Raw genomic sequence first — 13,221 nt, 5'->3', positions numbered from 1 at the left:
CATACGTCCTGTCGTCATTACCTGAGACGCTTCATCTGGTTGCCATGGTAACATGATGATGGTATCACTAGCAGCATCAGTACCTACAGTACTCCACAGTACTACAATACTACAGTACTCCATAGTACTACAGTACGCCACAATACGTTTATCCAGTTTAACATTTATTCAGTGTTTCCCCGGATTGAATTATGAACTGAACGTGAAGGATCCAGACGAACTGTGTTGAAATGCAGCTGGTGACCTGAAGCTTCATTATCTGGAGAGATTACACTTTAAAAATCAGGTTCCGTCATCTAAATGGAAATGAAAGAACAAGGAGGGAGATTGTGTGTGTGTGTGTGTGTGTGTGTGTGTTGTTAAGTGTAACCCTCACCTTCTTCATTGAGAAGATTAGAATAGAGTAAATTATTCTTCCTTGATGCAGAGCTGAGGAACAGAAGCAGTTTTTATTGTAGCCGTTGTGAAGACGACACAAGTATTTAAACAATAAACTTTAAATAAAGATGTCATCACGTCTCCGCTTCCATCAGAAATGATCCAAAACATCTATGATGACGGTTTCATTTCCTGTATGAAAACTGCCATCATCCATCCATGTTTCATTATGTGTATATTTGTGTCCGGGGCCACGGACGGAGTGCGAGCAGCTGGAGCAGCAGACGCCACCTGTGAGGTCGACGAGTCGCCTCCTGCGTTTTAACTCCACCAGCGAGTGAAGATGAAAGCAACAAACACACAGAGAAGAGCAACTCACTCCCAGTAAAACACAGAATCCTGCTTTGCTCTTTTCTCATCTCTACCTCCGGTTGGATTTTATTCTCAGACATTTCTGCTCAGTCTCTGTGACCTCGGGCTACTGATGGATTTCTAAATTATGATTTGAAGAACTGGACGTTAATTATTTGGTTGAACCCAGAAATGAGCAGGTTGTTCTTTTTTAAAGAGTTTTCATTGTGAGGAACGTGGGAGATCAGAATCCGCTTCAGAAATGGGTTTTATTGCCAAGCAGGTTTACACAGAAGGAATTTACTGTGGTGTGTTGGTACAAGTATCAACATAGAAAATATTAAAATAAAAAATATTATAAGCACCAGAGGAGATCATCTTCATGTGTTTCCACCACGTTTAATTTATCTCCTCATGTCAATGTCATATCCTGCGAGTTTCAAAACATTTATGAATCATCTGCTCATCTGCTCCTCCTGAAAGAGACAGTTTGGTGTTAATGGTGTTGATGGAGCTTGGGCGTGGAGGGATTTATAGATTAGAAGGAGGAGTTTGTACTTAATACAGGTTCAACTGGAGCCAGTGGAGGTGAGTTAGGGGGAATGTGCTGCCAGGGCTCAGTGCGGGGGGGGAGAACCCTGGCAGCAGGGCTCTGTACATATTGGAGTCGTTTCAGGAAGTGGTCTGGTGCACCGGACAGGACTCCATTACAGTAATCCAGGTGATGAAGGCATGGATGAGGGTTTCTCCCACGGAGTCAGGGAGTGAAGGCCGGAGTCTGACAGAAGGTGGACTGGATGAGGGATTGGAAGGAGAGGTTTGAATGACTGGATTTTGACCGAGTCGTCTCCGGCAGGATCCCACGATGCCTGTACCGCAGCGGCTGTACGGCAGCGCCAGCGTTGTCCTGGTTCCATGTCTTCTGTGAGGAGGAACCCGGATGATCCTGGTTCCACGGCGGCCATCTGGTAGTGCCATCATTGATCTGGTTCCATGTCTTCCATGTGGAGGGACCCGGATGATCCTGGTTCCACGGCGGCCATACGGTAGTGCCAGCATTGTTCTGGTTCCACGTCTTCCCTGTGCAGGTGCACGGATGCTCCTGGTTCCACGGACCCCGGCCGGGTGGCCCGGACAGTGCCGTCTCCATGGTGCTGGTTCGGGGGGGCCAGCTTGCCCCTCGTTCTGCCTCTTTGACGCCCGGAGGGCTCGGCTGACGGCCTGCAGTAGTTTGGTGACACATCCGTTTTGTTGGGCAGCATCATCAGACTGCATTTGTCCAAGTGACTGAAAGACACAAATATATAACAACAGTTATAAACACTGTCACCTCCTAACTTCAGATGTCTACAAACAGACAGACTTGAATGAGTTTTAGTCATATACACACATCTGCTTGTAATGTCTGCAGTGAAGTTGAAGAACTACAATTGTGTTTTGAAGAGGTACAAAACTAAAAACTGTTTAACCTGAAGTCTCGCCTGCTCAGAACCAAAGCTACTTACTGGTGAGGAGTTCCTCTTCTTGTTGGATGAACTTCGGTGATCCATGGTAACAAAGTGTCTGTGGTGGTGAAGCGCTGGTCTACTGCTGGTCGTCTGTGGCGGTTTCAGGAAGTAATGAGATCCAAGATTATTGTGCAACTGCCGTCTGCTAATGTTCTTTGATTCTGATTCTGCTGGGAAATGTTTCTTGTTTATATGCGAGTCAATTGGCTTTGATCTGGAATCAAGAATGTGACATCAAAGGATCAAAGGACTGTTTATACAGATGATCACTGACCAATGTAATTTCTTTTCTCATCTCTACCTCCGGTTGGATTTTATTCTCACACATTTCTGCTCAGTCTCTGTGACCTCGGGCTACAGATCGATTTCTAAATTATGATTTGAAGAACTGGACGTTAATTATTTGGTTGAACCCAGAAATGAGCAGGTCGTTCTTTTTTAAAGAGTTTTCATTGTGAGGAACGTGGGAGATCAGAATCAGCTTCAGAAATGGTTTTTATTGCCAAGCAGGTTTACACAGAAGGAATTTACTGTGGTGTGTTGGTACAAGTATCAACATAGAAAATATTAAAATAAAAAATATTATAAGCACCAGAGGAGATCATCTTCATGTGTTTCCACCACGTTTAATTTATCTCCTCATGTCAATGTCATATCCTGCGAGTTTCAAAACATTTATGAATCATCTGCTCATCTGCTCCTCCTGAAAGAGACAGTCTGGTGTTGGGGATGGAGGGAGAACCCTGGCAGCAGGGCTCTGTACATATTGGAGTCGTTTCAGGAAGTGGTCTGGTGCACCGGACAGGACTCCATTACAGTAATCCAGGTGATGAAGGCATGGATGAGGGTTTCTCCCACGGAGTCAGGGAGTGAAGGCCGGAGTCTGACAGAAGGTGGACTGGATGAGGGATTGGAAGGAGAGGTTTGAATGACTGGATTTTGACCGAGTCGTCTCCGGCAGGATCCCACGATGCCTGTACAGCAGCGACTGTACGGCAGCGCCAGCGTTGTTCTGGTTCCATGTCTTCTGTGAGGAGGAACCCGGATGATCCTGGTTCCACGGCGGCCATACGGTAGTGCCATCATTGATCTGGTTCCACGTCTTCCCTGTGCAGGTGCACGGATGCTCCTGGTTCCATGTCTTCTGTGAGGAGGAACCTGGATGATCCTGGTTCCACGGCGGCCATACGGTAGTGCCAGCATTGTTCTGGTTCCACGTCTTCCCTGTGCAGGTGCACGGATGCTCCTGGTTCCACGGACCCCGGCCGGGTGGCCCGGACAGTGCCGTCTCCACGGTGCTGGTTCGGGGGGGCCAGCTTGCCCCTCGTTCTGCCTCTTTGACGCCCGGAGGGCTCGGCTGACGGCCTGCAGTAGTTTGGTGACACATCCGTTTTGTTGGGCAGCATCATCAGACTGCATTTGTCCAAGTGACTGAAAGACACAAATATACATATAACAGATAACAACACTGACCCCTCCTAACTTCAGATGTCTTCAAACAGACAGACAGAGCTGCTTGTAATGTCTGCAGTGAAGTTGAAGAACTAAAATTGTGTTTTGAAGAGGTCCAAAACTAAAAACTGTTTAACCTGCGTCTCGCCTGCTTAGAACAAAAGCTACTTACTGGTGAGGAGTTCCTCTTCTTGTTGGATGAACTTCGGTGATCCATGGTAACAAAGTGTCTTTGGCGGTGAAGCGCTGGTCTACTGCTGGTCGTCTGTGGCGGTTTCAGGAAGTAATCAGATCCAAGATTATTCTGCAACTGTCGTCTGCTAATGTTCTTTGATTCTGATTCTGCTGAGAAATATTTCTCGTTTATATGCGAGTCAATTGGCTTTGATCTGGAATCAAGAACGTGACATCAAAGGATCAAAGGACTGTATATACAGGGGCCGGTTTTTCAAAAGTAATCTGATCGGATTACGGCTATTGGATTGGATCAAATCTTGAAAATGGGTATTTCAAAAGAAAAAAAGGATTCAGAAATTGGATTGGATCACGTAATCTAATCTTGTTGTTGATCCAGATCAAACCTTGAGTTTGGGTTTTTCTAAACTTTTTGGTAGGATTGGGATCGTTGTGATCCCAAAAATCAGGATTAAACTGATCCCAGCAGGAGGGTGGATTCATGGTGGATATCAGTAATAAAACTAGGTAACTAAAATTGGTTAGTTAAATAATACAACATTTATATCATGCATTTTACAGTATTTATATTTATTCATCAATTTCACTTGAATTGTTCAACAGGAAGTACATAAAGTAGGTAGGCTATGTAGGTCAACAAAAGACCACGCTGAAGCCAAGAACAGCCAAACAGGCAACAACCCATATAAGAGGGTGAATACACAGACATAGTCCTTGATATTATTGGAGGTGAAAAGTCTGAAGCTCTGCCTGGAATCCAAGATGTTGCAGAGGATGGTGAGCCTGTGATGACAGCAGAAAGTGAGCCTTCTTCAGAAACATTTATTCTTAATCTCAGCCCTGTAATCGAGGGAGAAGGTCAATCACAGGTGGAGCCAGAAGGCCTAGTTCCCACAGGACCCCCAGAGAGAGGCTCAAAGCACCCAAAGAAAGATGACGCCTATAAGGTACTTCTGCAAAAAGAGACTGAAAGGGCAGAAGAACAGATCCATCTAGCAGAGGAACAGCTTATTCTTGCCCGACGAAGCAGATGATGAAGAAGAAGGAGAACTCATAAGAAGAACTACTCCTAACAAAAACTTAGAAGTAATTTATTTTGTTAAGTATTGGACATTTAAACCTTTTTTTATCCAGTTCAATACAATAAATCTTTGTTTTAAACCTGTTCGAAACATCCATAATGTATTTGTGAGTAAAGTATGTATTTATTTATTTATTTGTTGTAGGTCTCAGATAAGTGGACTGCCTGTTTCCAAGAAATGGACAATGGAGGGGGATGTTTATATTGTTTGTTTGCTGTTCCGTTCAGTCCTATTTTCTGTTCAAATAAAGCATATTGGAGTGACCCCACACTATTCTACCTGTTGTTCTTTTCATAGCTACATTGTGATAGTCCCATTTAGACCACAGGTAATCCAGATCTGGTAATCCTGAAAAATTTGAATCTGGATCAGAGTAATCCAATCCCACATAGCTTTGAAAAACCAGCATACAAATAGAATGGATTACGTGATCCTGGATAGCAGAAAAAGGGATTTCCAAATCTGGATCAGTTTGATCCAGATTAAAACTTTTGAAAAACCGGCCCCAGATGATCACTGACCAATGTAATTTCTTTTCTCATCTCTACCTCCGGTTGGATTTTATTCTCAGACATTTCTGCTCAGTCTCTGTGACCTCGGGCTACTGATGGATTTCTAAATTATGATTTGAAGAACTGGACGTTAATTATTTGGTTGAACCCAGAAATGAGCAGGTTGTTCTTTTTTAAAGAGTTTTCATTGTGAGGAACGTAGGAGATCAGAATCAGCTTCAGAAATGGGTTTTATTGCCAAGCAGGTTTACACAGAAGGAATTTACTGTGGTGTGTTGGTACAAGTATCAACATAGAAAATATTAAAATAAAAAATATTATAAGCACCAGGGGAGATCATCTTCATGTGTTTCCACCACGTTTAATTTATCTCCTCATGTCAATGTCATATCCTGCGAGTTTCAAAACATTTATGAATCATCTGCTCATCTGCTCCTCCTGAAAGAGACAGTCTGGTGTTAATGGTGTTGATGGAGCTTGGGCGTGGAGGGATTTATAGGTTAGAAGGAGGAGTTTGTACTTAATACACGTTCAACTGGAGCCAGTGGAGGTGAGTTGGGGGGAATGTGCTGCCAGGGCTCAGTGCGGGGGGGGGGGAACCCTGGCAGCAGGGCTCTGTACATATTGGAGTCGTTTCAGGAAGTGGTCTGGTGCACCGGACAGGACTCCATTACAGTAATCCAGGTGATGAAGGCATGGATGAGGGTTTCTCCCACGGAGTCAGGGAGTGAAGGCCGGAGTCTGACAGAAGGTGGACTGGATGAGGGATTGGAAGGAGAGGTTTGAATGACTGGATTTTGACCGAGTCGTCTCTGGCAGGATTCCACGATGCCTGTACAGCAGCGACTGTACGGCAGCGCCAGCGTTGTCCTGGTTCCATGTCTTCTGTGAGGAGGAACCCGGATGATCCTGGTTCCACGGCGGCCATACGGTAGTGCCATCATTGTTCTGGTTCCACGTCTTCCATGTGGAGGAACCCGGATGATCCTGGTTCCACGGCGGCCATACGGCAGCGCCATCATTGTCCTGGTTCCACGTCTTCCCTGTGCAGGTGCACGGATGCTCCTGGTTCCACGGACCCCGGCCGGGTGGCCCGGACAGTGCCGTCTCCACGGTGCTGGTTCGGGGGGGCCAGCTTGCTCCTCGTTCTGCCTCTTTGACGCCCGGAGGGCTCGGCTGACGGCCTGCAGTAGTTTGGTGACACATCCGTTTTGTTGGGCAGCATCATCAGACTGCATTTGTCCAAGTGACTGAAAGACACAAATATATAACACTGTTATAAACACTGTCCCCTCCTAACTTCAGATGTCTTCAAACAGACAGACAGAGCTGCTTGTAATGTCTGCAGTGAAGTTGAAGAACTAAAATTGTGTTTTGAAGAGGTCCAAAACTAAAAACTGTTTAACCTGCGTCTCGCCTGCTTAGAACAAAAGCTACTTACTGGTGAGGAGTTCCTCTTCTTGTTGGATGAACTTCGGTGATCCATGGTAACAAAGTGTCTTTGGCGGTGAAGCGCTGGTCTACTGCTGGTCGTCTGTGGCGGTTTCAGGAAGTTATCAGATCCAAGATTATTGAGCAACTGTCGTCTGCTAATGTTCTTTGATTCTGATTCTGCTGAGAAATGTTTCTCGTTTATATGCGAGTCAATTGTCTTTGATCTGGAATCAAAGAATGTGACATCAAAGGATCAAAGGACTGTATATACAGATGATCACTGACCAATGTAATTTTTTCATGTGTTAGTATTACTCTGTCTTTCTTGTTTTTTTTAATTCTTATTTGCCTGTCTGTTATATTTATTGACGTGAAGTTCAAGTTACTTCTAACATTTGGACGAGAAGGAGTTGAGTAGATTTGAACCCTCGTGGCTTTCATCACATAATCTGATGTGCAAATGTCTCACCACTAAAAAAGGACCTTGAAGAAAACTCTATAAATATTTCATTAACTTGGATGGAGTGTGTGTGTGTGTGTGGGTGGGGGGGGTATTGGTCTGCAGACGACAGAGTACTTTTATTTCTCTGCAGAAATGAAAGTCTGGAAATGTTTGGACGTGAAGATGACACGAGCAGACATGCTCACCTGATCCTCATCGACCAATCACATCCTCGCCTCCCTCCTGTCTTTGATCTCAGCTGCTCTTGTTTACCTGAGTCACCTCTGACTTCAAACATACTCATGGAGCTTTCATGTGGATTATGATCCTCAAGTGTGCGATTTTATTTCATGAATCAATAGTTATAGTTGTGGAAGATAGGACGGAAGAGCGGCCACTTCCTGCAGAACCTCCCTTCACATGAGGAACAGCCTGGAGCAACACGTAGAAACTTATTACAACGTTCCCCTGGTGGTGAGACCTCCACAGGTCATGTGAACAAACACATTATTACAACACAAAGTGGATTTCCCAGAAGACGGATCCACAAAACACTGGACTTTGTTTCCTGTTCAAATCTATGTGTTGCTTGATGTTGTGGATGAGACGAAGTCTAACTTCTATTATTTTCCCATCATTCTTCAGGCCACTGATGAGCAGGAACATTTGACTGCTGCCACGTCATGAAAGATCAAAGAAAGATCAAAGCACGTCCACCACACGAGCTGGTTTTGGTTACAGATCATTTGTCATTGTGATCTGATTCACATCATTTCTTTTCAATAACAACCAGCCCTTATATCACTTTGTTCCATTGACAAAAACTACTGTAAATAAAGATGGATGTCGTGACGGCTTCTAAACGTGAAGCCAGAGGTTCTTTATCGCCCCCTGGTGGCTGGCTGCAGTGAGTCACACGCAGGGCCGGCCCTGCCAATGTTGGCGCCCTAGGCGAGATTTCAGAACGGCGCCCCCCCCCAACATACACACGCAAATTTTCATGCATCCCCAAGAACTTTTGGACTGTATACAGATGCACACACAGGCAGACAAAATTCTAAGCTATAAAAAATAATAAAAATATATAATAAAAATATAAAAAGTCTGAAATCAGCATATCATGTCATGTCGACAAAAATAAACATCAATGATGTCTGCAATCGGGTGATTCTACCTCTAAATTGTTCTCCCCCCACACACACACAAGAGAGTATGTGCTTGTGTGTTTCTGTCTGTTTAGACACAACTGATAAATGTGTGGATTTAGCAGTGTTTGGCAATTTACTGAAAATTAGTAATTAGTTACAGTTACTAGTCACTTCTTTTAAAAGTAATGGAATCACCTCACCAGTTACTGTATATCAAAAGTATTTAGTTACTAGGGAAAGTAACTTTTAAGTTACTTTTATGTCTGCTTTTTAAATCTAATGAATATGAACAGTAGGAACAGACAAACACAATAAAGATATTTTTTAGACCTATTTATTGTAATCAACAGGGCAACAGGCCCATTTGTGGGTCATTTGGTACCGGGCCGCACAGAAAGAATAAACATTTTACATGTTTTCTGTTTTTTATCTAATATGCGGTAATTTTTCAAAATAAAACCGTTTTATTTTGAAAAATTACCGGATCCTCTGCGTTATGACTCATGCTTTATGCATGTCAAGACGCTCGTCTCGGTCACGTCACTTTTTCGCTAAACTATATTGTATGTATATGTATGTGTATTCAATCATGTATTTAATATATCACTTATATCGTTTGAAATATATCAATTTTCAGTGTGTTTTCCGGCCCGATTTGCTCGCGGCGAGCAAAAAAAATAGAACAGACCCCGAAACCATCGCTGCAGATCGCGAGCGGCCGAGGCGCTTCCCGCAGCTTCCCGGCACGGCGCTGCCGGTGCGAACAGCCCAATTATTTAACATGGGCGCGGAAAGGAGGCGGACAGCTTTCGTGGCGCCTCGCGGCGCTTCTATCTCCGGTGCGTCCCCGGGTTTAGAAGATGATGTTGTGATGTTAATGTATTGGTTTATATTGCATGTGTCACGTCATGATAAATCAGTCCCTTGTGCCGCCCTCTCGGCATTTTGCGCCTTAGGCAACCGCCTACTTCGCCAATGCCAGGAGCCGCCCCTGTTCACACGCCTCCTTCATGTTAGCAGATGGGACACAGACCAAACAACGACGTGTTCACATCATTTACTTAAATAAAAGTAAGACACAATAACACAAACAAAGTTATTGTCTATATCATTTATCGTAGATCCTCTAAACTTAACAAAATAATTTTACAGAAACCACAATCTTTTCCTAAACAAAACCACATAGTAATTGTGAGTTAAATTATTATTGTAGCCATGACGATGAGTAATACAGGTTGGCTGTTTAAAAGGACGATCCTGTCGGTGTTTACTGTAATAATTCATGTTTCGAGGACCTGTTACCTCCATCCACTGTATTTTCTTAAAAAGTGCAGATAATATATTTTCACAGTAATACAGAAATTAAAAAGGGAAACATTCAGTATCTCCATGTATTAAATTAAGATGAATGTCTGAGAAGATCTTTTAATGTGAATCCAGCCTCTGTGTGTGAGATCGAATTAAAAATCTAAATCTGCTTCAGTTCCAACAAACACAAAACTTCACCAGCAACAACCAAAGAAAAACATTCAGTAATTCAGGTTTGTTTATGTTTTTTCAAAAAACATTCTCGATGATTCCAACTCAACCATCTGTGAATGTTATGGAGAACAAGTCTGATTTCCTCCCAGCTGAGGTTTATTCTTCTGTTCTTGAGGGAGGGGCCCAGGGAAGCGTCCTGATTGGTTCTATCCGTCCTGCTGCACCTGTCCCGGTATCAGAGCGTCACTCTCCTGCCCGGCCACCGGGGTGAACGGCGTGATGGTCTCCAGGCAGATCTCCGGCTCCTCCTCCAGCTGGACGGCAGCAGGAAGCAGCAGGAGTCTGTTGTGGCTCCGAGAGCCGGGGGACGCCAGCGACTCCTCGTCAAACTGTGCGCTGGCGTCCTCCAGGTGGTCGCATCCGGCGTGGATGCTGCACGGACGCTGCTGCAGCTGCGCCGGGACCAGCGCCTCCTTGTGGAGCGTTGTGTCGTGCTGATAGGAAACGAGCTCGTTACTGAAGTTCACGGCCTCCACCGCGTTGTTGGAACAGATCCTGTTGCAGCCGAGGATGGTGGCGAAGGCTCGGCGGAAGTCGGCGTTGAAGGCGTAGATGACGGGGTTGAGGGAGGAGTTGGCCCAGCCGAACCAGACGAAGACGGTGAAGGTGGTGTCGCTGACGCAGGGCGGGTCACAGAAGGGGACGGTGCAGTTGAGGACGAAGAACGGCAGCCAGCAGAAGACGAACACGCCCATGATGATGGAGAGCGTCTTCAGGACTTTGGTTTCCTTCTTGAACGATGACTTGAGCGAGGCCTCTTCGCCGGGCCGGTGCTGCTGCCGCGGGTCCAGGCTGTGGCCCTGGTGCTGGGCCTGCTCCGCCGCCCGCTCCAGGGACATGATGCGGCGGATCTGGGTCTGAGCGATCCGGTAGATGCGGGTGTAGGTGGCGATCATGATCACCACGGGGATGTAGAAGCTGATGAAGGAGGAGGAGATGGCGTAGGTTCTGTTCAGGTTGGCCACGCAGCTCTTGGCCTTGGCGCTGGCGTTGCTGCTGTTGGTCGCGGCGGCCATCACCGCCACCAGCTCCTCCTCCACCATCTCGCCGTCCTCGCCCGCCCGGTGCCAGTTGAGCTGCACGGGGATGAAGGAGATGAGGATGGACAGCGTCCACGCCACCCCGATCATGACGAAGGCCACGCGGTGGGTCATCTTCCGCTCGTACCGGAAGGGGCTGGCGATGGCCCAGTAGCGGTCCACGCTGATGATGCACAGGTTGAGGATGGAGGCGGTGGAGCACATGATGTCGAAGGCGATCCACACGCCACAGAAGCGTCCGAACAGCCACGTGCCCGTGACCTCGGTGATGGCCTCCCACGGCATCACGAGCACGCCCACGCACAGGTCGGAGACAGCCAATGAGATCACGAAGAAGTTGGTGACCTTGGAGCGCAGGTGGCGGAACTTCACCACGGCCGCGCACACGAGCGTGTTCCCGAGCAGCGTGGACACGATGAGGAGCACGAGCACGCAGCCCACGAGCACGCGCACCCCGCCCCCCCGCACCCCCTCCTCCTCCTCTTCCTCACCGGGCCCGTGCAGCTCGGACAGGACTTCAGATAAGTTCCTCATGGTTTTAGTTCTGAGCTTCACAAAGTGAGAGATGAATGAAGATGCTCCTCCTCGGCTCCTCACGCACGATCCTTCATCTCGCACCAGAAGGTTCAAGAAGAATCATCTTTACCTTCATGATTAGAATCAGATTCTGATCCTGGTGCGATGGAGACAATATGTGTCCTCAGAGACCGGAATGAAATGAGGAAGATGAATACAAATATTAATAAATGAGGACGAGTGAGACTCCACCGGGGAAAACGTCTCTGGTCCCAGTGTCTCTGTCCCGGTGTCTCAGTGTCTCTGGTCCAGGTGTCTCTGGTCCCGGTGTCTCTGTCCCTGTGTCCCTGTGTCTCTTGTCCCGGTGTCTCAGTCCAGGGGTCTATGGTCCCGGTGTCCCGGTGTCTCTGTCCCAGTGTCTCTGTCCCAGTGTCCCGGTGTCTCTGGTCCCGGTGTCTCTGGTCCCGGTGTCTCTGGTCCCGGTGTCTCAGTCCCTGTGTCTCGGTCCCTGTGTCTCTGTCTCGGTGTCCCAGTGTCTCAGTGTCTCAGTCCAGGGGTCTCTGGTCCCGGTGTCTCTGTCCCTGTGTCTCTGGTCCCGGTGTCTCTGTCCAGGTGTCTCTGTCCCTGTGTCTCTGGTCCCGGTGTCTCTGTCCAGGGGTCTCTGGTCCCGGTGTCTCAGTCCAGGGGTCTCTGGTCCCGGTGTCTCTGTCCAGGTGTCTCTGTCCCTGTGTCTCTGGTCCCGGTGTCTCAGTCCAGGTGTCTCTGGTCCCGGTGTCTCTGTCCAGGTGTCTCGTTCCCGGTGTCTCTGTCCCTGTGTCTCTGTCCCGGTGTCTCTGTCCCGGTGTCTCTGTCCCGGTGTCTCTGGTCCCAGTGTCTCAGTCCCGGTGTCTCTGTCCCTGTGTCTCTGTCCCGGTGTCTCTATCCAGGTGTCTCTGGTCCCGGTGTCTCTGTCCCAGTGTCTCGGTCCCGGTGTCTCTGTCCCTGTGTCTCGGTCGCACCTCCTCTCCTCACGGTGACGCGCTCACGGTCCAGTTGGAGCCGCTGCTCAGGTAATAGATTACTTCTGCTCCCACGTTCACGTCTGTTTCATCAGATGAAAAACACGAACCACGTGTCTCTACCTGAGAGGACACTGATCCGGAGACTTGAGACAAAGTGCGTTGAAAGTGAGAAATAAAAAAAAACTCATTCATTTGGAGCAGATTTATATATATATATATATATAGATGTTAAAACTGAGGCAAATATTCTGTGTTCATTATTTTCATGTAAAAATAAAGTAATAATAAAGCAGCTCAGGAAACTCATCGTGAAAAACACTGATCTGCTTCTTCTGTGGTTTGTCAAAGTAAATGTGATGGAACGTAATGATGTTGTCTTCAATTCAAACCTTCAGCTGTGTCCATGCTGTGGACAGGAGGCGCCCTCTGCTGGTGGAAGACAAGCAGGGGCTGAATCTATAAACCTGTTGTGTGTCCTCCACTGAACCAAGGGGAACAGGATCCAAGTGAACCATGGAGACCTCAACGTGTCACACACACACACACACACACACACACACACACACACACACAACCATCCACACCCAGACAAGCTTCTGCATGGGTTCGAAATACTAAAA

The 13,221-nt window shown here is 46.9% G+C and overlaps 1 protein-coding gene across 1 annotated transcript; it reads right to left on the bottom strand.

Moving 5' to 3' along the window:
- Window positions 1-10,190: 10,190 nt before the first annotated feature.
- Window positions 10,191-11,606, bottom strand: LOC133020829 (D(1C) dopamine receptor-like). Its single transcript, XM_061087553.1, has one exon. It carries the CDS (start codon window positions 11,367-11,369, stop codon window positions 10,191-10,193), a length of 1,179 nt encoding a protein of 392 aa, XP_060943536.1. The 5' UTR covers window positions 11,370-11,606.
- Window positions 11,607-13,221: the final 1,615 nt, after the last annotated feature.

This window comes from Limanda limanda, chromosome 15 (assembly GCF_963576545.1).
Source record: "Limanda limanda chromosome 15, fLimLim1.1, whole genome shotgun sequence".
NCBI classification, from domain to species: domain Eukaryota; kingdom Metazoa; phylum Chordata; class Actinopteri; order Pleuronectiformes; family Pleuronectidae; genus Limanda; species Limanda limanda.
This window is presented reverse-complemented; position numbering and strand designations above follow the sequence as displayed.

Coding starts and splice junctions, on each gene's coding strand:
- LOC133020829 (XM_061087553.1), bottom strand. CDS start 11,369: ATGCCGTGGGAGGCCATCACCGAGGTCACGGGCACGTGGCTGTTCGGA.